The sequence below is a fragment of the Echeneis naucrates genome, chromosome 12, assembly GCF_900963305.1.
Source record: "Echeneis naucrates chromosome 12, fEcheNa1.1, whole genome shotgun sequence".
NCBI classification, from domain to species: domain Eukaryota; kingdom Metazoa; phylum Chordata; class Actinopteri; order Carangiformes; family Echeneidae; genus Echeneis; species Echeneis naucrates.
In genome coordinates this window covers 2,862,305-2,886,649 of record NC_042522.1, presented here as the reverse complement: position 1 = coordinate 2,886,649, position 24,345 = coordinate 2,862,305, and the positions used below count along the sequence as shown (strand labels likewise).

At 41.6% G+C, this 24,345-nt stretch overlaps 1 protein-coding gene across 1 annotated transcript in view; it reads right to left on the bottom strand.

Annotated features, from left to right (window-relative positions):
* Positions 1 to 2,469: 2,469 nt before the first annotated feature.
* The window catches only part of LOC115052331 (uncharacterized), a 48,912-nt gene continuing 27,036 nt past the window's right edge, over positions 2,470 to 24,345 (bottom strand). The window contains exons 8-24 of the mRNA XM_029516398.1: positions 15,513 to 16,001; positions 14,161 to 14,451; positions 12,850 to 12,948; positions 11,912 to 12,064; positions 11,720 to 11,821; positions 11,511 to 11,569; positions 11,254 to 11,401; positions 11,066 to 11,170; positions 10,621 to 10,773; positions 10,280 to 10,447; positions 9,903 to 10,076; positions 8,390 to 8,479; positions 8,235 to 8,318; positions 6,751 to 6,869; positions 6,032 to 6,140; positions 4,639 to 4,802; positions 2,470 to 4,468 (exon numbers count right to left, since the gene is read on the bottom strand). Coding sequence (XP_029372258.1) covers positions 4,348 to 4,468; positions 4,639 to 4,802; positions 6,032 to 6,140; positions 6,751 to 6,869; positions 8,235 to 8,318; positions 8,390 to 8,479; positions 9,903 to 10,076; positions 10,280 to 10,447; positions 10,621 to 10,773; positions 11,066 to 11,170; positions 11,254 to 11,401; positions 11,511 to 11,569; positions 11,720 to 11,821; positions 11,912 to 12,064; positions 12,850 to 12,948; positions 14,161 to 14,451; positions 15,513 to 16,001 — 2,628 coding nt within the window. The 3' untranslated portion in view covers positions 2,470 to 4,347. The remainder of the gene's footprint in view (positions 4,469 to 4,638; positions 4,803 to 6,031; positions 6,141 to 6,750; positions 6,870 to 8,234; positions 8,319 to 8,389; positions 8,480 to 9,902; positions 10,077 to 10,279; positions 10,448 to 10,620; positions 10,774 to 11,065; positions 11,171 to 11,253; positions 11,402 to 11,510; positions 11,570 to 11,719; positions 11,822 to 11,911; positions 12,065 to 12,849; positions 12,949 to 14,160; positions 14,452 to 15,512; positions 16,002 to 24,345) is intronic.

Genomic DNA, 24,345 nt, shown 5'->3' with positions numbered 1-24,345 from the left:
AGCTAGATTTTGATCCAGACTTTGAGGAGACTGACCAGTCAACAGATGGAGAGGGAGAGGCACCTGAGGAGACGTTCCAGTCCCAGAGTCCAGAGTGGACACTTGCTCTGGCCTTCATTCCCCCAGGACAGAGGAAGTAGAGCAAGAGTGGAAAATATCATAAAGATGACGCCAGGGCCAACACGGTATGCGACATCTCGTGTGGATGACATCAAGTCCAGCTTCCAACTCTTTTTACCAGAGTCCGTTATATATAATTATACTGGAGATGACAAACCTGGAGGGGAAGCGTGTGTTTGGGGACACCTGGAGAGAAATCGACCTGGTATACCTCCAAGCCTACATAGGTGTGTTGATTTTAGCTGGAGTATATCGCTCAAACAATGAGGCTACAAAAAGTCTGTGGGATGCAGAGTCTGGGAGGCCTATATTCTGGGCAACTATGAATTATTCGATTTGATAACAGAGACTGACTGCCATCAGGAACATTTGGGACAGGTGGGTGGAACACCTACCACTTATTTACAATCCAGGCCCTGACGTGACAGTTGATGATCACCTGGTTCCTTTCAGAGGTCGCTGTTCCTTCAAGGTGTACATTCCAAGCAAACCAGAGAAATATGGAATAAAGGTCTGGGCAGCATGTGATGCCAGGAGCATCTCTGCGTGGAATATGCAGGTATACATGGGAAACCCAGTACTGCAAGGGCCGAAAAAAACCAGGGCATCCGGTCTCCCAAGGGCATAATATCACATGTGACAACTTCTTCACATCATATGCTCTTGGTCAGGAGCTGCTGAAAAGAAAGCTCACCATGGTAGGGACAGTGAGGAAGAACAAGCCTGAACTTCTCACTGCACTGGTATCGACCAGAGGAAGAGAGGCACTCTCATCAAAATTTGCTTTCACTGTCACACACACTGTTGTGTCATATGTTCCCAAGAAGAATAGAAATGTCATTCTGATGAGCGCGCTACACAAAGACGCCGCTGTCAGCACCACAGAGGACAGGAAGCCCCTTATGATCCAGGATCATGCATTTTTATTTATGTGAATCATAGCATTTTGTGTACGACAGATTCAATATTGTTCCCAATCTCCTATTTATTGTTCCTTTTATTGCAGCTTACTGGTACATACACCTGCAAGCAAATGACAGCCCGCTGGCCTGTGGCACTGTTCCACAACATCCTTGATGTGTCTGCTTTCAACGCATATGTGGTGTGGACAGCCATCGACCCAACCTGGAATCAGGGGAAAAGTTCCAAGAGGAGACTTTTCCTAGCATAGCTGGGGAAGGCTTTGGTGACTCCTCTTATTCAAAGGTGTTAGCACATTCCCTGCACACCAGCCTGTGCCAGTCTGGTTAGGAGTGTACAAGCCCCAGCCCCAGCCACTGCCCTGGCTGCTCTCCCCCAACAAGGACATGGGCAGAAAAGGAAGCGCTGTGAGCTCTGTGACCTAACCCTAACCCTAACCCTCTGTTTGCAAGGCCCACTCTGACCTGAGTGTCACATGCCACTCATGCACACACACACACGACTTCATGTTGAGTTTGGTCTTTGGTTTTCCATTTAGTTTTTACATTACATGTTCATTTCGTAATAAATTTTCAGTGTCTATTTGTAATTTCACTGCAGTTATTTTATGTCTAATTCTATAAATTCATGTTAAACACTACTTTGAGACATTGTTCACAGCTAAAGAATGTTGAATAAAAATTTGGTGGTGAAAAACGGTTTTTGTGCTAATTTAAGAGCAGTTAAAACAGACTGGTCAATTTTGACCAGGAACACTAAAGTAAGGGAACACGACCGGAGGGTTAAGCAAGACGAGATGGCTGCCTCCCGAGCCACCTTCACCTAATGGGTTTTGTAGGCCCCCGTCCCCTAGATTTACATAGTCTCGTTATAAAAACGTGTAATATCTAGGTAATCTCCATCACAGAATGCATTTGTTTCTTTCGGGACATACAACAGTGAGTCCTCTCCCGCTACATCCAGTGGGTGAGTGGTCCGTTCTCCGCTTGGTCCATCTTCAGCAGCTGGTTTAAAAAATCCTGTGATCTCTGGGATGCTCCTTCGTCATTCTTTTCCCCAAGACTCTTTCTCAATAAGTTTATCTTCTTTTTTGGGCACCTCTGTCAAATTTCTTCTCCCTCGACATTTTGCAACTACCACTCAATCACACTCAATTCTTTGCTTTCTTTAATATTCCACTTATTGAATATCCCATATTTCACTAAAATAGATATCTAGCTATCTATCTATTCATGTAATAGTTCCACTTCTGTTCTGGAGCTTCTGTAACCAACAAAAGGTTTTCTGATTCTGAAGACAAGATGGCTGCCTCCAGCTCTAGCAGACTGGTGCTGCTTTTCGACACATGCTAATGTTGTCATGAAGCAATAACACACCTTACAAATCGCTCGCTTTGAAGGGTTCATCATGTAAAACTCAGAAAGTGAATTCACAGTGGAGGAAAATTTATTAGCATTTTGCACGAGAGACCTCTCACCAAAAGAGAGAACACTGAAAAACAATAAATACCCAAGAATAGCTGAACCTGTAGAATGTGAACTGGAGTACAAAAATAAGTCAGTGTATTTCATTTATTTTTACATATTTGTGGGCACTGTCACGTTCTTTCATGGGAAAATGTCATTGACACTGTGAATTGACTATATTCCCAACAACAAACTGAACTCTTTCACTGAGAAAGCTTGTTTCAAAAAGAAAACTCACCAACATGTGTAAACATAAAAATCCAAAGATTATCTGAACACTTAGCTTTCTGTGTTTCTAACAGATGCAGCAAAGAACATGCAGAAGACTCACAACAGGACTGGCCTAATTTGAGATCTGAAAATTAAAACCAATCCTATTTGTCTATTTAATTATTTGAATTGAATGATCCAGTCCTGCATATTTCCAACTGCAACCATATTTTTAATGATATTTTTGTTATTCCTGCCAAAAAGAATACAGGATATTATCAGATGCTGCAGTAAACCATATAGCATATAAGCTGTTTCAAACACATTAACAATGTTTTTTTCTCTTTTGTCTTGTTTTAAATTAACAGAGACCTCAACAGTATTTAGACATAAAATATCTCAGCTTTTGCACTTGTTGTAAAACTGTGTTCTATGCAAACCAATCTCTGCCCCTATTAGTTTGATGAATTTGGAAAATATGTTCAACAGAAAATGCACATCAAAACAAGTGGAACATGAGATTGCTTTTTGGGGGGTGGGGGGTTGTCTTCATTGTTATGAAAAATCTTAATACAGCAATAAACCCCCATAAATACCTGAATTCTAAAATCACACATCTTTTCATTTTCTAAAAGTTGTTTTCACCATGCCAGCATCTGCAAATACAGAAATATTAAAATAACAAATAATTAAATGCATAAAAACACATTGAATATAAATAATCCTAATTGTTTCTGAATGAGAATTGTCGCCAGTCAATCACAGCCACAGACCCCCTCTTTTTCATGCTATGGGTTATTAACTTGTAATATGTCTATAGACAGTGCGGGATATGTTTAAATACTGCAGAAGAATGTGGTATGAATATTGAACTAAACACATATGTTGAAAATCCCTCTTAATGAAAGAATGCCATCCAAAAAAAACAAAAAAAACAAAAAACAGAACAAAACCCAAAAACTAAAATGTAGGACAATCAGAGACATTTGTTTCAACTTGGGTAAACATGAACAAAAACCAAAACCATCAATTTTCAAATTGGATCTTACAATCAAATAGTCAGAATGAAGTGGGAGGCTGACTTCAAAATGTTCCCTGTGTTTAAAGTTGGTTCTAACAGATGTCAAAATATTCACAGCATCTTAAACAAATCCATATCATCTCATTCCTGTCATCTTTGCCCTTTACTGTATTTGACATCTCCACACCAAGCTGCTGCAGATGCTGTTTCTTTGTAAATCAAGCAGACCTTGTTGTGCATGAGTGACAGTGAAGCTGTGAGTCCATGAAGAGTGTCTCCCTACAGTGTTTCTTGTGATGAAAAATGGAGAAAAAATACTATAAACACAGACTTCCCTTTCATTACTTCAATCAAATCAAATGGTGCAACCTGGAGGAGTTTTTGGAGTCAGTGCTTTACAGGTAAGTTAAAAAACACTGTATACATGAAGCGCAATTGAACATATACGTAAGAAGAATAAATTAACATCGTAGGTCTCAGCACAACAGTGCATCGAACAAAAGGGAAAAAATCCTGGTGGAATTTTGAGCGTCACTCAGACTGCCACTGTTAATCATGTGTAATTGGATTTATGATAAAACAGAAACATGCACATATAGAAGGTGAAGCTTAGACTTTGGTGACGCTGTTTGTTTGTTGCTGTGGTGGCAGATCGTCATCTTCATCATCCACGCTCAGGTCCAGCCTCAGGTTATCCAGAGTCTGACGAATTGACAGAGTCTCCCTACGTCTGTGCCAGAGTGGAGTGATGTTGCAAACCGCATGAAGGCGCGTGAATATGGAAAGAAAGAGAGGAGAAACTCATACACTACATGAAGACACCAACTTTCAGCATTTTACACTCTACGGGAGATGACAGCTAAATCCTGAAATACTGTATGTGTGTGTAGAGTGCGTTACTTTGTCTGCTGATGCTGGTCGAGCAGCTGCCTCTGCAGCCGGCTGTTCGTCTCTCGCTCCTCGGCCAGCTCTCTCTGGGTGTGGCGGTATTGCGCATCCTTCCTGCTCGCGTCTTCCTCCACCTCGTTCAGCTGACGCTTCAGAGAGCGGATCCTCTGGGTCATCTGCAGGATCAGATAGATCCACTCAGTTTGGAAAGCAGTGAACTGTCTTCTCAGTTTGTTTAGCTAACAAATAACACTCCTTTCCAACAATCTCTACAAAAGTAAACCAATAAATCATTTACTCAGGTTTTTGTTAACGCGTTACAAAATTAAGACTATGTTCAAAACTCTAAACACAGGAGGCACCAAAAGGAAATCTACAAAAATAAATGTTCCACAAAACCTCGGAACCCATTTTCACACACCAGTCTCCTACAAAGAGAACTTCCAGGAGAATTTCTAAAAACAAAAAACTTGACAGTCCAAAAAGAGAAAAAAGATCACACAGAAAGAGAGCGATGCAGGTGGATAGAAAAGCACAATTGTTCCCCTTTCAGGTGATGCATTTAAGAAAATGGAGGAAGATGATATCCTCAAGAATTCAAATATCCATCCATCATTTATCATCATCCATACAGGTGCACATCCTGTGCTCCTCCTCCATCCTGGGACAATGTGGATACTCCACATAAAAAGGCTAAAAACTTGGGTCACATCATGGAGACTTGATGAATCCTGCCTAAAATGGGCTGAGCCGTTCTTTCATTCCATCACTATGTAAACCCTCCGGACTGACTTAATCCTGAGTGAGGTAACAGGAAAAGCTCAGCATCCTTCAGTCCACCAGCTCCTACCAGCACCACCTGCTCCCCTTCTCCTGTCCTCTTTCCACATCTTCTCTGTCCTTTGTTCCCCCCTGTATTCACTGAGGTGTAGCACTGCCCTCCCTGCCGCATAAAGCTCATTCCACTCTATAAAGATCAACCATCTGGTGATGGTCACACACGCACTGAAATAATAAAATATTTAGCTGCAAGGCTGGAACTGCAACAGTCTCATATAATGTTGACACCCTGTGGTGTTAAACTATGAGAACAAATACAGACAAAAAAAAAAAAAAAAACAACAATACAAAAACAAACAAACAAACAAAAAAAAAAAAAAAAAACAATGGGAGATGAAGATATGTGTGTGTGTGTGTGTGTGTATTGCATTTAAAAACTCTGGCATTAAGGTGGCACTTACAGACATTACACCCCAATGATGCTGATAAGCTGCTGATAAGACTTCATCATTTTTATTAAAACAGAACAGAACAGCTGCCTTCCTACAACGTTCGCTCCTCTACATGCTGCATACTGACCAATCTGCTCTGTCTACAACGCTCAACTCGTGCACGTGTGTCTCACCAGGTCTTTCTGTTCAGTGGACACCTTGAGTTCCTCCTCCATCTGATCACTCAGCTCGCTGATCCTCCGCTCCAGTTTACCGATGGTGTTTGTCAGAACTGCTTTGTTTCTGCAAAAAATGCACAATCAAATCAACAAATGACACACAAACATGCTGCTCCACTGAAAAACTACTGTTATGGTCTGAAATGAAACCACCGGCTGCCTATTCTTCCTCTGTCCTCTGGTAGATGACACAGATAAGATGTGAACGGCTACAACAAGAAGTTTTGCGAAATCTAATCAGACAAACCACAGTATTTTGTTACGCAGGAACTCAAAATACCAATGCACAGAAATGTATGCAATCAGACGGTAAATGCTCTCTTTTTGTAAAATAAATGCTACCAGGGTAACACATGTGCACCGGCACGTGATAATACTCCCGTAACAAAACAGGAGAAGCCTTTTCTCTACTATGTTTACGATGTATGACTTGTGGTTTGTATTATTAATGCATTATTATCAGAGGAGTTCTGAGGATGCATGTGACTTTTCAGGTACTGAGCCCAAATGAAATCACATCATCTTTACACCTCCTAGTGAATACGAATCTGTCCAGAAGTAAAGGTCAGTGATATATATAAGGCCAGATGAATCAAACTGTGTGGTGGTGGGGGTCAGGCCTTTTTTAGAAAGCGCAGATACACTCTGTCTGTGTAAAGAATCATGTGACTGACCTCTCCTCAGTCCTCAGGAAGTTCTCCAGCTCTTTGACTCGACTCTCTGCCCTGGAGATGACGTCCTCCTGAACTCTGGAGGTCTGAAGGTCCTCCACCTCCAGACGCAGCTCACGCAGCTGCACACACATACACAGATTTGAGCTTTCAGTCTGAGCATTAGTCAGACTTGACTCTACAGTGACTCTACAGTTTCTACAGCGTTGATCGTTTACATGCACAGTTATTTCAACAGTGTTTTTGATGGCTAATTGGCAGTTAATTCAGTGATGAGAAGGATAAATAATGAATAATAATGAAAAGGATCATTGAAGCCTGACTGAGGGTGATAATTCATCATTAGCTAACTTCATCAGATCTGGTTGTATATCCATTTGCAAATAAATTTCAAATTTGGAGACAGTAAATTATCCTGGAGAGCTGTTGTGTGACGCCGTCATGTTGTTCATAATTCAAAACCGATTATCAGTTAATGCAGCTTGATCTCTCAGTGGGGCTATTTGTCAGTTTTTTTAGTGCCTTCTTGCCAGTGGGGGTGATTGTGACTTGACAAAAGCTTCAGCCACTGTTGTCTTTGTAATAAAGGAGGCTATAGGACATTCTATGAGGCTGGAAAGTGACAGGCCAGCTCTAGCTGCTTAGCACGCTAATTTCAGCAGAAGAAAAGACTTGACTGAGACAATAAACATTGGCGTGACTTCCATTATTTCTTTTTTGTTAGTGCATAAATTGCATTTTGTCCTTTCACGATCAATCAGTTTTGGAGTCAGGCCTTTGTGATATAGTGTGAATGAATAATGTGAATAAAGTGAATACTCTCTGAGGTAACAGGCTGACTAAGTCAGGACTGGCAGGTAAGAATGCTAATTTCAAGTAACAGAAACCCCGGATCAATACAGAAATTAACTCTGCAGCTGGACTCTCAATATTTCTTCTAAACTGCTGTTGATTGTAATGGAGCCATGTATTAAACATAGAGCTCCTTCAAATACAGTACAGGCCAAAAGTTTGGACACACTTTCCTATTCATTTGAATGAGAATGTATATATAAAATTCTTGGTAAGTCTTATAAAGAAAGAGATACTGAAAAAACACCCTAGCCACCATAAGACACTTAACTTAGACATCAATGACAGGAAATGGTATACACTTCCTGTCTTCCTCTGCATGTTTTGAATTTGTGCCAGATTCTGGTGTTGTTTTTTATCTGCTCTCTTAAAATCTGATCAGCCCTCTGAAAATGCTTTCCAATTTCTTTCCAAAATGATTAAATATTGTGTGTTTTATTGAGGGTTTAACTTTTCACTCTTGTGTGGTTGCAAAGCCACATATTCGGCAGTGACACCAGACCAGAACCTACGTACAGAGAGAAGAGATATCTGCTGCTGGGTTCAAACAAGTTAATTTTCCCCCTCATCTATCCATTTCCTGTTGGCCAGAAAAATGCCAGTTTAGTGCCTCTCAATACACAAACACACAGTACCTGTCTCTCCATGACCGTCTTCCCAATTTCCAGCTCTTCGTTGCGATCTTTCTCCTGGATCAGCTTCAGCTGCAGCTGCTCTGTCTGATCACAGCACAGGAAATGTGTCAATAAAACAATGCAATGGGAATATTTGCTGTTACCTTCAAGCTCACCTGTTCAATGGCTCTCTTGTGTTTGGCTGCCCATCTCGCCTCACTGTCATGCAGCTCCTCCAGTTCACTCTCCAGGTCGATGATCTTCTCCTGGAAGAGACAGAGTTAAAATAGCAAAACATTAGTCAACATCAATAAACTTCTTTCAGACGGCGTCTGATCTGAGGTCAGTCCACATGATGGTGACTGTTTTTCTCTCTTTGTTTATTGAGAAATGGGGCAGATTAAGTATCTTCAGAAATATAATGAATAAATCTGATGGATATTTAGGATTAGGGAATTAGCACAGTGAATGCTAAACAGGATTTACATAATTAATGCCCTATTAACCCCAAACTCTGAAGGTTTTTATGACTAATTAGTATAAGTGGACTTTTGGACTTTCTGTTTGATTTATTAGTTCATGCAGACTTTACGGATGAAACATTAAAAAAATTAAAAATATACTGTATTTGATTTTAATGCTATCACCTCTGGTGGTTGATACTAACAGATAATTCTGTTCCTACTGAGATTTATTGTGGTGTTGGTTTGGTGGAGAAACTTTACAATACCAAATGACTGAAGGCTCTTAAAATGAATAGATTAGGGAAGAGACAATATATGATTGTATCATAAAAAAAAAACCCAACAACCCTAAACCTACAGTTTATAATGACTTTATATTGTCAGGATATTCATTAATATTCTAATTTGAGTGACTAGAACTAGCTAGGCCAGGGTTTGCTCATGCTCAAGCCTGCAGGACATGAGTTTGATTCTAAGCCAAGAAAGAACTGGGAGATAAAACAGACTGATGTTTTAGTATTTTCTCATCTACCTTTATTCCTATAGAGAGATTTATAATGTTATTATTTTTCACTAAAACTGATAGTTCTTCCAGGTACTCCGGTTTCCTCCCACTATCCAAAGACATCATGTTTGGGTTAACTGGTGACTCTAAAGTGTCTGTAGGTCAGAGTGTGAGTGTGAGTGGTTGTTGGTCTCTGTCTGTCTCTGTGTGTTGGCCCTGTGATGGACTGCTGACCTGTCCAGGGTGACCCCACCTTCACCCAGTGTGAGCTGGGATTGGCTCCAGCAGCCCCCAAAACCCAGAAACGATTAAGTGGTAGAAGATGAATGTATTAACAAAATTGATGTTCACAAACAAGAAAAGGAAACAAATGTGTCTAATTTTTGATGGTAAAAATATTTCTTTCTAAGCTTTCTAATCACTTTCTTAGGAGAAGTGATTAGGGTTAGGTTTAAGAGCGATTTTAATAGATTAAAGTTTATGATCATATTTAATAATGGGGAAAACACATGAGTGAGCCTTACTGCACTGGTTGATATTTTCCTTCATAAGCATGAAAACACCCTGTAGTTTAATTTGGCTCTTTCTTAAATGCACCTCCCTGCTGCTGTAAATGATCACTAATGCAGCACCTCCTCCTGTTGGAGTAATGCTTTTTCCCCAGCTGTTAAAGGAAAGGATGGCACCCTTTGGTTCCCCGGGCTGTGTTATCATCGATACCTGAGTCTGTTTGAGTTGTTTGGAGAGGTCATCTCTGGCCTGGTTTGTGGTCTGCAGCTCCATGTGGAGATCGTCCACAGCCCTCTCGGCCTGCTTACACTGCAGCTGTAGCCGTTCTCTCAGCTGGATCTCCTCCTCCAGCGTCCTCTCCTTGTCGATCAGCTTACCTGAAACCTGTACACACAAGTGTGCATCTTTTTCAAAATGAAGTGCTTCCAAACACGAGTGAATGTGTTATGTTGACGTAGTTTGTTACTGGGCGAGGCTGAAGGCTGTGAGCAACCTTTGCCCTGGGCCTTTACGAGCCGATTCCCCACAAGGGGATCCTCCCGCATCCACAGTCCCAGAAAAAGTGAAGTGTCAGGCAGGTAGAGTACCTCTCCCTGCAGTCTGTTGACGAGAATCTGCATTTCCTGCAGCTCCTGGGTCTTCTCCAGCAGAGACTCCTCCAGCTCATCCACCCTCAGCTGGGCATCCTCACGTAGCTTCTGCTCCAGGTTCATCCCTGCTGCAGTCTGTGTGGACACCTGCAGGGCCTCGCTCAGCTGGAAACACACACAGAACATTATCATTGTTATTCTGAGCAGTGTTAAATATGCATCCAATGAAGTGGATATTTAAAACACAACCAACCAAACTCAATTTACTCTCAACTCTGTGTCTATAGGTTTTAATTGATTACTGTTTTTCCTCTTCAAGCTGAACAGAAACTCTGTACCTCTGTCTCCAGTCTGCTGATGGTGCTGTTGAGTTCAGATGTCCTCTTATCTTTGGTGTCCTTGTCAACCTCCAGCTCCTCGAGTTGTCTCTCAGCCTGCCAGAGCTTCTCAGCCAGAGTCTGAGCGTGCTGCGTCTGCTTCTCCAGGCTCTCCTGAACACAACACAAACATATGGCTGTTGAATGAATGAACATGATAAATGACTGTACCTTTGATCATTGTCTGATTCATCTGCCAGCTCGTGTTTGCCAGTCGGCATAAACAGAAATAAAACGGGAGCCGAAAAGAAAGGGAGTCCTTTGAAAAACTGATGAATGGCAATGATGACAGCTAAAACGCTCACTCTTCCAATGCACCTGGCGCAATAGTGGATTGTGCTCATATCGCCTGTGCTGTGTTCAAGGTCTACATCTGGTTTACACAATCAGATGAATAAATGTTCACCTCAGCATCCTGAATCTTGTTTTTGAGCGACTGCTGGAGGAAGTTGAAGGCGTACTCCTGAGTGTTGGCCTCCACCATCATGTCCCGGGCCTGCTTCACCTCAATCTGCACAAGGCAAGACCCAAAGCATGATTCAACTGTACTGCTACAGTATCTCTCTATCTATCCAAATATCCATCCCATCATACCTCCATCTCTCTGAACTTCTCTCCCATGGTCTGCTTCTCTCTCTCCAACTCTATCATCTGCTCTCTCATCCTCTTCATCTCATTGTTCAGCTGACTGTTGGTCCTGAGAAGGTCCTCCTTGTTCACCAGGAGACCACGCATCTCAAACCTTCACAGACAGACAGATGTTATCAAGTTACTGTTCTCATGAAGAAAATGACTAAAAGTTCAAGAGTGGATGACGTGTAGCAACAGGGAAAAAAAGAATAAATTAAGACCTGATCTGGTTCCTCTCTTTGTCCATCTCCACGCTCTCTGCCTCCAGGAACTGGTTACGCTGGGGAGATAACACAAACTCCATCAAAACTGTTCCTTACAAGAGCATCAATAAATGCGAGAATCTGTCTGCTAAGTCGGACATCAGTGGAATCTTCCTGGAGGTAACAAAGCATATCATCCAGCAGAGCATCAACTTGATGACACCTACCTTCTGGCAGGCGTCCAGCTGTTTGGTTAGTTCCTCGATGTAATCTTTTTTATTAGGAGCCCCCAGTGTGGTAGAGCGCATGCTGTAGTGGGTGGGTGCCATCTGTAGAACAGCAGAGATAATTTAGCACGGGAAAGATGGCGGAAAATGTGTCATCTGTGCAAGTGCCAGTAGACGTACACTGCAGTTCACCTCAGCCCTCCTCTTCACCAGAGTGTCATAGGCAGAGAAGCGGGGGCGGGGGGAGGTGAGGGTGGGCGTCATCAATGACACTGGGCTGGTGCTGCGACTGTTGAAGCTGTACAAGTTCATCTCGGAGGTAGCAGGAGAGAGTCCACCTTGGACCTGTGGAAGAGGAAAGTCAGTCACCTGGAGAGCATCAGCTGTAAAGAAAACTGTTATTACAAAGGACTGGATCCATTTTAATCACAAACTCCAAATTCAACTGCTGTGGTATCATTCATTCATTCATCTTCTACTGCTTAACCATTTCTGGGTCGCGGGGGTGCCAATGCCAGCTCACACTGGGTGAGGGGCGAGGTACATCCTGGACAGGTCGCCAGTCCATCACAGGGCCAACACACAGAGACAGACAGAGACCAACAACCACTCACACTCACACTCTGACCTACAGACACTTTAGAGTCATCAGTTAACCCAAACGTGATGTCTTTGGATAGTGGGAGGAAACAGGAGTACCCGGAAAAAATCATGTAAGCACGTGGAGAACATGTAAACGCCACAGAGAAAAGCCCCAGGCCTGGGAATTGGACCCGTGACCTTCTTGTTGTGGGGCAACAGAAAAAAAAGAAGAAAAAAAATCAGTCAAAGATCCTTTATCGAGGTAAAAGGAGAAATCTCATTAGAAGAATGCACTTAAACTATCAGTGTTCTTCAGAAAACATCCTGCATGGCAGAACCATTGCCATTTTTTTTCTGGTGTCTTACTTTATCAGGGTTCATCAACGTCAAATTGATCAGAAACACAAGTTTAAAGTGGTATAATAAATGAAGTGCAGTAAAAAAAAGTATTTGCATAATTTGAAATGTGGTCCATGAAAAGTATCAAACGCTCATATAAATATTCGCACTGTATATGGCACCACTTGTATTCAGAAACAGTCACAAACCTTGAATTCTGACATGCGAAACATGGGGTTGTAATCCATGGAAGTGCCTGTGCTGTAGGGACTGTTGAACACTCTGGGGGGACTGTCAACAGCTCCAAACTGTAAAGAAACAAACAAGCAAGACTGAGGCCATAGAACCAATCAATGAGATAGAGGGATGTGAAGCTGATGGTTTACATGGATAAAAAACAGGAATCAACAGCAGCAGAGACAGTGCTGCAAACTACAACATTCAAAACGAATTCCCTTTTCTAAAACTCAACTGATTATAACAAATTTAGATACAAAACAAAATTAAGAAGATATTAATTACTTTACCAGGATCATCACGTTAGCTATAAATTACAAATACATAGTCTAAATTACCGTTGAGTGAAATAAATAAGTGGCATATGTAATTATATATGAATGGTGCCAGTTTCAGATTAGATTTGATTTGAAGCTTTCAGTCAGTGTTTAATACAGAGTTTCTCAACCATCCATCTTCTACCTGGTGCTGGAGCCAATCCCAGCCAACGTTCAGGACAGGTTGCTAGTCCATCACAGGGCCAACACACAAAGACAAACAACCACTCGTGCTCGCATTCACACCTACAGACAATTTAGAGTCACCAATTAACCCAAACATGCATGTCTTCTGGACAGTGGGAGGAAACCCACGCAGACACGGGGAGAACATGCAAACTCCGCACAGAAAGGCCCCAGGCCAGGTATCAAACCTATGACCTTCTTATTGTGGGGCGAACAGCGCAAACCACTACAACACCGTGCTGCCCGAAGAGTTTCTCAGCCATATTTGTTTAAATGGTGTTTGGGGCCTTGAGAATAATCCATTGATATGTAAAAATGACATTAGAATAGAAGAAGTTGAGGAACTCTGGTATAATTGAATCTTGTGATGAAAAGGACAACCAATAATGAAACCTTAGCTCTGTGTTTTGTCCAAGAGCTGGTGCGATTCCATAACTGGAAAGGAAATGGTGGATTAGAATAAAAATGTTCTTGGTCTAAAAAGTTAGCTTTATCAAATTTTGCAGCTATGTTCAGCCTAAACTGTCCAGTGAGATCTGTTCTCAAGACAGTATTTTAGCAGATGGTTCTTTTTTAACTTTAAGGACATTAACTGAAGTTACAAGTGTTTTGTCCAGAAGATGGCACTGTTTAATCACTGGTTATGACTGGAAGCGCAGTCATTAAGCAGCGTCTGATATACTATATCATAATATCACGATGATAAAACACTACCTTATCTCTAACCTCCCTCATCTGGCTCGCACAGTAAACATTCACAGACTCCATGGTTCCCCTCACCCTATCAGACGAAGTGTCCCAGTCCCTGGAGGCCAGGGACTCCAGAGACCCCCGGTAGTGGTTCAATCCCAGCCGAGTGGTTTCCCATCGGGCAAGCCTGGGACCGTTCTCCCCGACTGATCCAATGGCTCCTGGGCTATCTGCATCTTTACCACTCAGCCCGTTGGTTCTCATTTCATTGTTGATGAACAGCTGATATTTGGGGTTCTGGGTGGTGGGCACAGCTTTGGGTGTGGAGGGTTCCTCCTCTGATGGACTGTCTAGCTGCTTGTTTGGATCAAATTCTGATTCCTGAGGGAGAAGGACAGAAGGACGAGGAAGGGGGATTAAATAAACCTGGGCTAAACATTAAAATATCACCATACATTCACCAGAATCCCCTGATATATCGCATATAACTTTGACAAGTGTGAATTTACTGAGTATGATCAGAATGATTGATGGCAGAGAAAAGATTAATAAAGTCAAAGTAATTAGTCAAGAACTGAAGTTTGTATGTCCACAAAAAAAGGGAAACTTAAAAAAAAAACAAAACAACCAATAAAGTAGGACTCACTTCAATAACAAACTAATCAATTTAGTATCCTCCCTGGCCACTAGGGGGCAGAGGAACTCCATGAAAGCAGGATAAAACGCATTGTTGCCACAGTAGGAAGAACTCATTTGGCCGACTTTTTTATTGAAAGGGGCATACAATGAGGGTTATCGGTGAAGCTTCCTTGATATTGAACAGTACATCAATTAAATAGCAAGAGATTATTGCTAAAAGCAGCAGATATGTAAAAATCGACATCATCATTTTCAATTAAAAAAAAAAAGTTCTAGAACCACTCAAAAAGCAGATCGTGTCCGAGCAGGAGGGAAAGTTGTGTTTGGCAGCGCACACAAACAACTAGTTCAGTCCTTGACGCACCAAGTTTGGACTTGGGGTTGGAATGCATTAGTTTTGACTTGGAGAGTGAGTCAGGAAGCCACCTGTTCTGATACAGTAGATAAAATACCACATGTGGCTGACACACAGTGTGTCGCAATGAACTTCATGCAGTAAAAGTCAACGTAGTCGTCACCTCAATGTTCTTATTGTTTCAGCCCAGAGGCAAAATTTGAAAGAAGTGAAGCTCATTTGAAGGAAAGAATCAAAGGGTGAAATTTAGATCTGTGAGGCCATTTTGATTAGTGCAGGTGAAGAGGAAGTCATTAGAGTCCAGTCGTGGTTTCACGTGTTTCAAGTCATCATGCGGATTGACAGTGGTGCTTTAGTAACGCATTGAAAACAGCAGCAGTGCCATGCTGCTGTGCTGTCTTTATGTAGAGAAGATGCCAAACTTGCATTTCATGCCAAGACGTCTTACCGATCCCATTCCAGAGTCAGCCACTGAATCTCTACCAGAGTCTGCGATCTGAGTTTTGCTCCTTGGTGCTGAATCAGTATTCGCAGCACTGCTTCCAACTGGACAATCAATTCGTGCGGTGATCTGACTAGTTTGGGTGTCTCTCTGGGTTGCCATGAGTGGAGGAGTGACAGTGATATTGGGAAGTGAACTCTCCAGTGGTCCAACGCTGCTTGGTGTGGACTTCACAATCTCTGCAGATGCAGACTTCATAGCTTGTCCTACTGACAGAACAGGGCTTTGAGGGGAACCAGAAGGAGAAACCACATCTGGACCAGAGAATTTACTGATCAGATCTTTGACGCTGCCAGCTCGCTGCAGCTTTGTACTGCGGGACAGGCCTGTGGTTGGTTTCTTGTAAGTGGCTCTCCAGAATTGATCTACCACTTCTCCGTTGATGGTGTGCTGAAGACTAAGTGGTGATTGGGAGGAAGAGGATTCGGGGGAGTGCTGAAAGAGGTGAACAAATAACAGATCCGCAAAATTATGTTAAGCAGGAGTCTGTCATACAACTGCATTTGACAAGAAGTTGAAATGAGGCATCTGATCTCATAAACTGCGATGTCAGAGGAGTCATTATCATTCATTCATCTTCAACTGCTTATCCATTTACTGGGTCATAGGGTGCTGGAGCCAATCCCAGCTCACACTGGGTGAGGGGCGGGGTCACCCCGGACAGGTCAGCAGTCCATCACAGGGCCAACACACTGAGACAGACAGAGACCAACAGACACTCAGAGTCACCAGTTAACCCAAACATGATGTCTTTGGACGGTGGGAGGAAACCCACACAGACAGGGAGAACATGTAAACTCTGCAAGGCCCCAGGCTGGAAACCAAACCCGCGACCTTCTTATTGTGGGGCAACAGCGCTACACAATTCCAATATATTCCACTATTATGCCCGAGTCATTATCAACAAAATCAGGGCAAGATGAGTTGGAGGAGTGAGTTTCTAAACCTCTGCCTACTCCTCATCTCTGCATGAGGCTTGAGGCTACACTAGCCAACACTAGCACACCACACCTGAATCTCACACAGATTGGTGGTGAAGTTGCATTTTTAAACTTTCATTGTGAGTCCAATATTGCTGTAGAAATACACTGCTAGAGTCCTCATTTAAGAGTTGCCGGGCCACAAGCAGGACACAACCGACATATCTCCTTGTGAAATATTGTGTTTAATGTCAGCCTACTGTTTTATGCTGTTATTGTACAATTCAAATAAGTTTGTTTTTCAAGGAATTATTCCTTGATTAGTTTTTTTAAAGTCAGATTTGATGATATAAAAATATTTTATGGCATCATGTTTGTGCAAATCACCTCACATCATCCAGGGCTAGTATTGTGTCACCTTATTTTCATGTAACTGTGTATGTAACTACAGCTGAAAAAAGGTATTGGAACATTTCTACTAAAAAGAGTGATTAAGCGTGATTAGTCAGAAAACCATCAGCTAAGAAACACATTTCTGATAGATTAGCGATCATTAGCTGCTGGTCATACGATACCAAGTTAGAATTAGGATGCAACAGGAAGATGGTGTAACCTCTAATATTAAGACGTTTTTACCGGGGATCTGTTGGGTCTCTTTAAATAACTTTATAAAGAGTTTGGTCGAGACCTGCTCTATATGTAAAGTGCCTTGATGTAACTTTGTTATGATTTGGCGCTATACAAATAAATCAGATTTGATTTTGATTAGATTTTTCTTTTTTAACTATAAAGCAGTTGGTTCAAACTCTAAAAATTTTCAAATTAACTGTTAGAAATAAAGTGTTCTTCTGATTTAAACTTTCAATTATTACTTGAAAGCTACATTTTAAAGACTAAAATATCTGACTGTGGGACCTTTGTGTAGCATGTAGATGTTGTTGACTGCTGAAATACATATATAATGACATGAAGCCCAGCGTGTGCTTGTGCACATTTGTGCGCGTGTGCGTGTTCCTATCCTGACATAAATCTCCCTTGAGAAATGGCAACATCTGTTCACTCATCTGAAAAAAATTAAAACCCTTCCCTGAAACACACCATTCACTCTCTTTCTCACACACAAATAAATAAGCTAGACACAATAGACGGAAAGAGACAGATCGGCAGAGAGACCGTAAAATTCAAACACTCAAGTAAAAAAAAAAGACAAGAGGAAAAGAAAATGGCAGCATTGTTCTTTTTTTGCCAAAAAAACACTTGAATAAATCCAACTTTAATTAACAATCCTAACAAGAAGGCCGATGGCACTTAGAAAAATGAAGTGGCGAGCATCCAGGGGTTTAACTTTTGGGGCTTGAAGGTCCAAAGCACAAAGTGGCCTTAATCCAGGGGAGTCGCCTGGCCAGCTTCCCCGGGGACACTGAACCGAGGCTGGGATGGGAGTAGTGCTGGGACCCGGGAGGGCTGTGAGGGAGGGAGAGTGTCTGGGGTTTAGGATCACTGCTAATCACTGGTATTAAAATGTTTACAGGCCGTGCTGGGATTAGCTCTGAGCTGATGATTTATAATGTTATTATTTTTGCCCGGTTAGCTGAGTGTGCTCAGTCTGGATTGAGTGGTTGGAGATGAATTGCGCCTGTTCTTGTATTTCTGTTTGTATTTTTCACTACATTTATCGTGGTGGCTTTCTCAATATTTAGGTCAAAATAAGGTGAATGATAAATTAATACAAATTGGTGTATTTGGAACAAAATGTTAGAAATATTTGAATTAACTATTAAAACACGTTTGGTGATACTTTTTATTAAGTATGACTTGAATCTTCAGACTTAAAGGAGGAACATTTGGTGCCTAATGATGTAATGCCCTATTGGTAGAGTGACGACAGAGCAGGGATACTTTATTAGGTTTAGGCACGTAGGGCTTTAACAGTGTTCAGGAAAAAGCTTATTATTGTTAAAAAGAGATCAAAACTGAGTTTTAATGGGAGCTGTCAGCTGCCATGCCGGAGGATCACAAACAAAATCTGCCCAGATGTGGAAATATATGGACCAGGCTCAGCCCATTGAGCCCAGTTGTAGGCTGGGACTTTGCATACATGTCCCTTAACACTAAACATGATATTTTAGTGAAAAAGTGTTCTCCAGAGCTTTTACACAAAATCAGAATTATCGATAAAAATGCAGTTTGAAGGAGCTAGAAAAACAAGTGTTGAGGAAAAACAGGTCTGTATTCCTGAAAGTCAGGGACACACATATCAACAAATGCACATTGGTCCGCTATTCCCTGTGGCCTCACCACATTACAGACATATGGCGTAGAACTGCATACAATCTGACCCAGATATGTGACAGCAATGCACCTTGGGATTTTGAGCCAAAGCCTCGCTGATGTCTGGAGCAGAAGTGCTGGGGGTTTTTCTCCACGATAAAAGTTCAGTAGAAACAGACACACTGCTCTGATTTAGATCAAAGCAGCAGTGGATCCTTCACATCCCAACATATTGGAATCCTCCCACTGTGGGGCAAATAAGGGAATTTAAATTTGAATATCCCAAGATTCATTGTGTACAAGTAATGAAAATAACATGACACAAAAACCACCAACAGAGAGCCTGAGGACTACACCGTGAAATGTCAGTGTTTGATTTCAGTTAACGGTACAACTGTTCATACTAAGGACCTTAAAATCTAAATTTTTTTGTGAGGAAAAGTTACAGGCAACAAGCGTGCAATGGTAACGAGCAGGAACGGCTGGTCACGTCGTACAGACCGCCTCATTTAGCCTCTGTGTTCACAGTCTACAGCACACTTCTCAGAAATCAATCCTTCATCACTATGAAAGGTCTCAGAAGACATTAAAGAACAGTTTTTACTGTTCGACTGGTAAATGAGACGAGTGACTCTTTACAGGCAGCATGGCCCAGAATGGCTTCATCTCTGGAAGTTAAAGTGAGAAGAAACTGAGTTGTGTTTGCATGGATTTCTTTGATGGGCAGGCAGGTTTACTCAGAAATCACACAGACATGCAGCTCATGGCCATCTGCAGACAGACAACAGAGAATAAAGGAGACTTTTTGTTACTCCACAACAATAAATTTGATCAACTGTCAGAACCAAACCAACATCCATGTTTAACTGAAGGATTTTATTACTTCAGTGTTTGTGGCCACCTGACATCATTGAGGGATGATGGTGAGGATAAAGTTTTGGTCAACTTTAGCACAACTGACACCTCAAAATCAGTGGGGATTGGTATTTTTAAGGACTTCATCATAAACTAATAGCTTCATCTCTCTTTGTTTTTTTCAGTCTTGCCTGACTTTTTCTGATGATTTCCATGGTTCCTTTCAACTGTCTTCAGTCTGAGTCAACATTGATCTTTAGTTTTTGGTTGTTTCAAGCTTACTTGTTTGCCTCCTAGTTTTCTTAGTTGTTCCCTAGTGTACATAGAAATATATTATTAAATGTCCTTATCTATTATGCTCCAATTTGTCTTCAGCTTTTTGGTTTATTTTGGCTATTTATTACTTTTGCTTGTTATTTCAAAGCTTTCTTGTTTGTTAATTTCTCTCATTGTTCTCTACTTTGACTTCTTAGTTTCACGGTTGCATCATAGCTTCCCTCTTGTATATTCTTAAGCTTGCTTGTGCAAGTTGTTTTACACTTACTTCTGTTGTGTTCTTCCCTGTTGTTGAGTCTTAGCTAACTTATTCTGTTCTAACAGGTGTTTTAGCTGGCCTGGAAAGGGAACTTTGCGTAGACACGACACGTTTCTCTGCGGAGCCAGAGCTCCTTCACAAGGCTTAATTCTCTAAGCTGCTAAGGACACACACAGCCTCTTCCTTGCTGCGCCCCTTCTTCTCATTTGAGGCTAGCACTACTTGTTTCTTTGTGCTGAAAAGACACATCTTTAGTGCTAGCATCAATGGACAGCAGGATTTGCACAGGAAGGTCCTGCTTCTTGTGGAGTGTGGCACGGACCTCACTTTGTCCATCCATCCTTTTCATGGTTCATTCATTCCTTCATCCTCTACCGCTTATCCTTTTTTGGGTCGGGGGTGCTGAGTATTTGAGCCAATCCCAGCTCACTCTGGGTGAAGATGGGATTCACAATTTAGAGTCTTTGGATGGTGGGAGGAAACCCACTCAGGCACGGGGAGAACATAAATACTCAGAAAGGCCTGGCAACCAATCCTGCAACCTTCTAATTGTGGGGCAACAGCACTAACCTCTATGCCACTATGCTGGCCCCTTTTCATGGTTGTTCTTTGAAATTATTATTTTTTTTTTTTCTTTTTCAATGTCCTTCTGGTAGTTTTCTGTTTTGGGTTGTGTCATATCCTCTGCTTGTCTCTAGTCTCTGTGGCTTGTGCTGTGACTTTTGGTTCATGTTAACCTTTTTCAGATTGTCCTCTAGCAGTTTTTTGCTGTCTCCGTTTTCACATTCCCTTTAGATGTCTGCCATGTAGCTGTTCAAATACGGTGATTGAAGGCAGAATGGAAGATGATTAACACACCTGCCCCTCTTATATGCAGTGAGCCCAAACAGAGGTTTTACCTTCAGAGCTGCTACGGGATCAACTGGTAACTTTTCACAGTCAATTATTGGCATGACACACACTGATCTCCTCAACATACAACAGGGATGACGGAAGGCAGCAAACATGCAGTTGCACTGTACTGTTGCACCACAGCAAAACTATCACTGCATCAGGGAGAAAGGGAGTGAAAACACCAGCATGGAAAAAAAATAAAATAAATAACCAATTAGTGGCAGCAGTCTTGTGTTGGACATGTACGTCTCTCACAGAGAGCAAAGCGGCGTACTACGTTTGGCCTGAGGCAATCTGCTCAGCAATATGTTCCTGTGCTGTTGTTTTTGTTGCCCCCCCCCCCAATGCCCATCCTCCCCATCCTCCCCCTTCGTCTAATCACGGCTGTAAATAACAGAGCTTAAACAACCAGCCAGTGTCCGTCCTCGACTTAAGGCTTACATCTTGTGTAGCTAACAAATACCCCATCAACAGGAATATTAGTTTTATTAGTTACAAGTCAGGCTCAAGCTAATCCTTGACATCTCTTTATTTAATGTGGGAATACAAAATAATCACAGGATTTAATGTATCAGTGTAATCTAATCTATTACTGATATGTTCAATATGGGAATTGAAAAACATCTTATTAAGACTCAGCACATGGGTCCAGAACAGCAGAAAACACAGAGCAACACTATAAAACTTCTCAATTTCCCTTCTGTCAAATGAACCATTTTTAATTGAGTCCTTTCAAAATGTTACATTTAATAAATCACGCGTCCCTCTCAGAATCCCAGACTTATCTTGACAAAACATGCTTTTCCAAATCGTTTCCCCATGAGCACGAAGCCCTGCAGAGGCTTTGTCTGTTTTGTCTGATGACTCATTGCACCTGTGTCTGGCCTTTAGGTTGGAGATGTTTATGTGCTCTGGTTTGTTTCTGTTAGTTCCTCTGAGTTGTTTCTGTCTCTATCAGGGAATGGGGACAGTGCACATGATCCAGCTGCTCCTCTCAGAGAAATCCTTAAAAAAAAGGACAGTGCAGTAAGTATAAGGTGTTCACCTCCAATCAAATCTATAGGAACGCGGGCCTTGTGTTTGTTTAATTGTCGATTTTTGTGTGACATATGAAGTTTTAGTATTTCAAGCTACAGCCGAATTCAGATAAGAGGCTGACATTTTTTTCTGGGTTTGATGACAGTTTTAAACAGTTTTAGAAACTTGGCTTGATGGGTTAGGGTTAGTTCTGAGGTTTTTGCCTTACATCTTATATTGAGGTTTAGTTGTTAATAAATGTAGAAATAAATAACTACAAAAAGAAATCAAACAGATGACATATTGACCTGATATTTGTCCAACATCTCACAGTGAACTATTATGGGCTGCACTGAATGTGCAAACAGCTTAATCTCTATCTATTCAATTTATATCTAATCACAGTGATGTGTGATTACATAAATCCTGGCTCATTTTCTGACAGATAAACCAGGACTAATCTGATGAAAAGGTTACTGATCCTCTCCCAGGACAGAGTAAGCAGGGGGAAGTGTGAGACCGAGGCCCGAAGATGTCCAGGGTTTGAGTCCCCATCACACTATGCAAAACACAAATGAAGGGAATAGCCATTGGTTGTTTTGTTGGATGAACAAACTATTTCGTGGCGATCATGGTTAAAAACTGTCACAAGCCAAAAGTCTGTCAGCAACAAAATCCATTTCTTCACAGAGCTGACCTGTTTCCTTTTATTCCACATTACAGGAGACTTCAGATGTCTGGACATTAAACCAGCGAGGGGGTAACAGGTTTGTTTTGTTTGTCAATCCCCCAATTTATGCAGTGATCAGCTAGAACATTATCACCACCTGTCTAATGACCCTTAAAGGCCTGGACTCCAACAGACCTTTGGTATCTGGAGCAAATCCCAAGTTTCAGTTGTCCAAAGCATCACACAGCCTCCACCAGCTTCTTCCTACAATACATCCTGGTGCCATGTCTTCACCAGGTAAGAGATACACTCACACACGATGTAAAAGAAAACACAATCCATCAGAGAACACGCACACACGTCAACGCTCATAATGTTATGGCTGATGGGTGTATGTTTGAAAAAGCCAACAAAATTGAGGGAATGAATTAATTATCCCCATAAATAAATAAAAAATGAAATAAAGGTCCATGCATGAGCAGAGCTAAGATTGAGTGAAATAATGAACAGTCTGCTTACTTATAGTTAAATAAAGAGTGAGTGCCGTCAGGGAAAATGAAACTATCTGAAAACAACTCTCATTGTCGTGTGGATGAATTGACACCTGTAATATGGAGCTCTTTTGTAATCCATACGGAGAGAGTGGAGAGTGTAGCAGCTGGTAGCGGATGTGATAAAACAAGTGATGGTGGATCACTTTGAGCACGCCGATCATAGAGACGGACAGAGGAAGGAGTGGCTCGATCCTCTAAAACTGATCATAACTGATACTGAACCAATGCAACCAAAGCAGCTGCTAAACCTGAAGGAACCTTTTCAACTGAAACTCACTCACACTGTTTTTGCTGCTACAGCTTCACGTTTAACGATGGAGCTCCTATTTCTCAATGAAACTCTGCAAATTGTGGATGCAAGTTGTATCTGTGTGCAGGAGATGTTGGCAGCTGGTCTGTCTGCTGTTTGTGTTTAAGCGTAACTGTTAAACTGTGATGACACTTTGACAGGTTTTCTGTTATAATAAGACTCCGAACCAGGTTTCTTCCCTCATCGTCTCCTGTCACAACTGTGTCAGTTTATTATGCATTTTTTTTGTTTTTTTTTAAAGAGAGAGACATACACACAAAAAGGAGAGAAAAAGATACAGTGTGTGTGTGTAGGTCTACATCTGTGTGTGTGACAGACAGAGCCAGATGAGCAGGCAGATGTTTCCTCTGTCTCTACTCTGACTGTCTGAGAATGACTGACAACAGCTGGACCATTGCCAGACACACACACACACACACACACACACACACGCACACAAACTTTTGTGCTGTATTTTATTTTCATTCGATGTGACTGCTTTTCAACCGCTGGGTCTGAACTTTGAATCTAGTTGAACAAATATATTTTCTTTGCCTGAATGAATCAGTGTCCACAGCAACAGCTTCTTCTCCATTTGTATTAGAGTTAATCCAGGCAAAAAACCCTATCTAACCCTAACTGACCGTGATTGTATTTCCTGAATTCCAATACCACACAAGTTTTGCACAAAGTTTCAGACCACCAAACAGCCAACATTAAAGTTATTACTGCCATGACTGCAAGGGAAAGAATCTCTTTAGCTGCACATGTGTC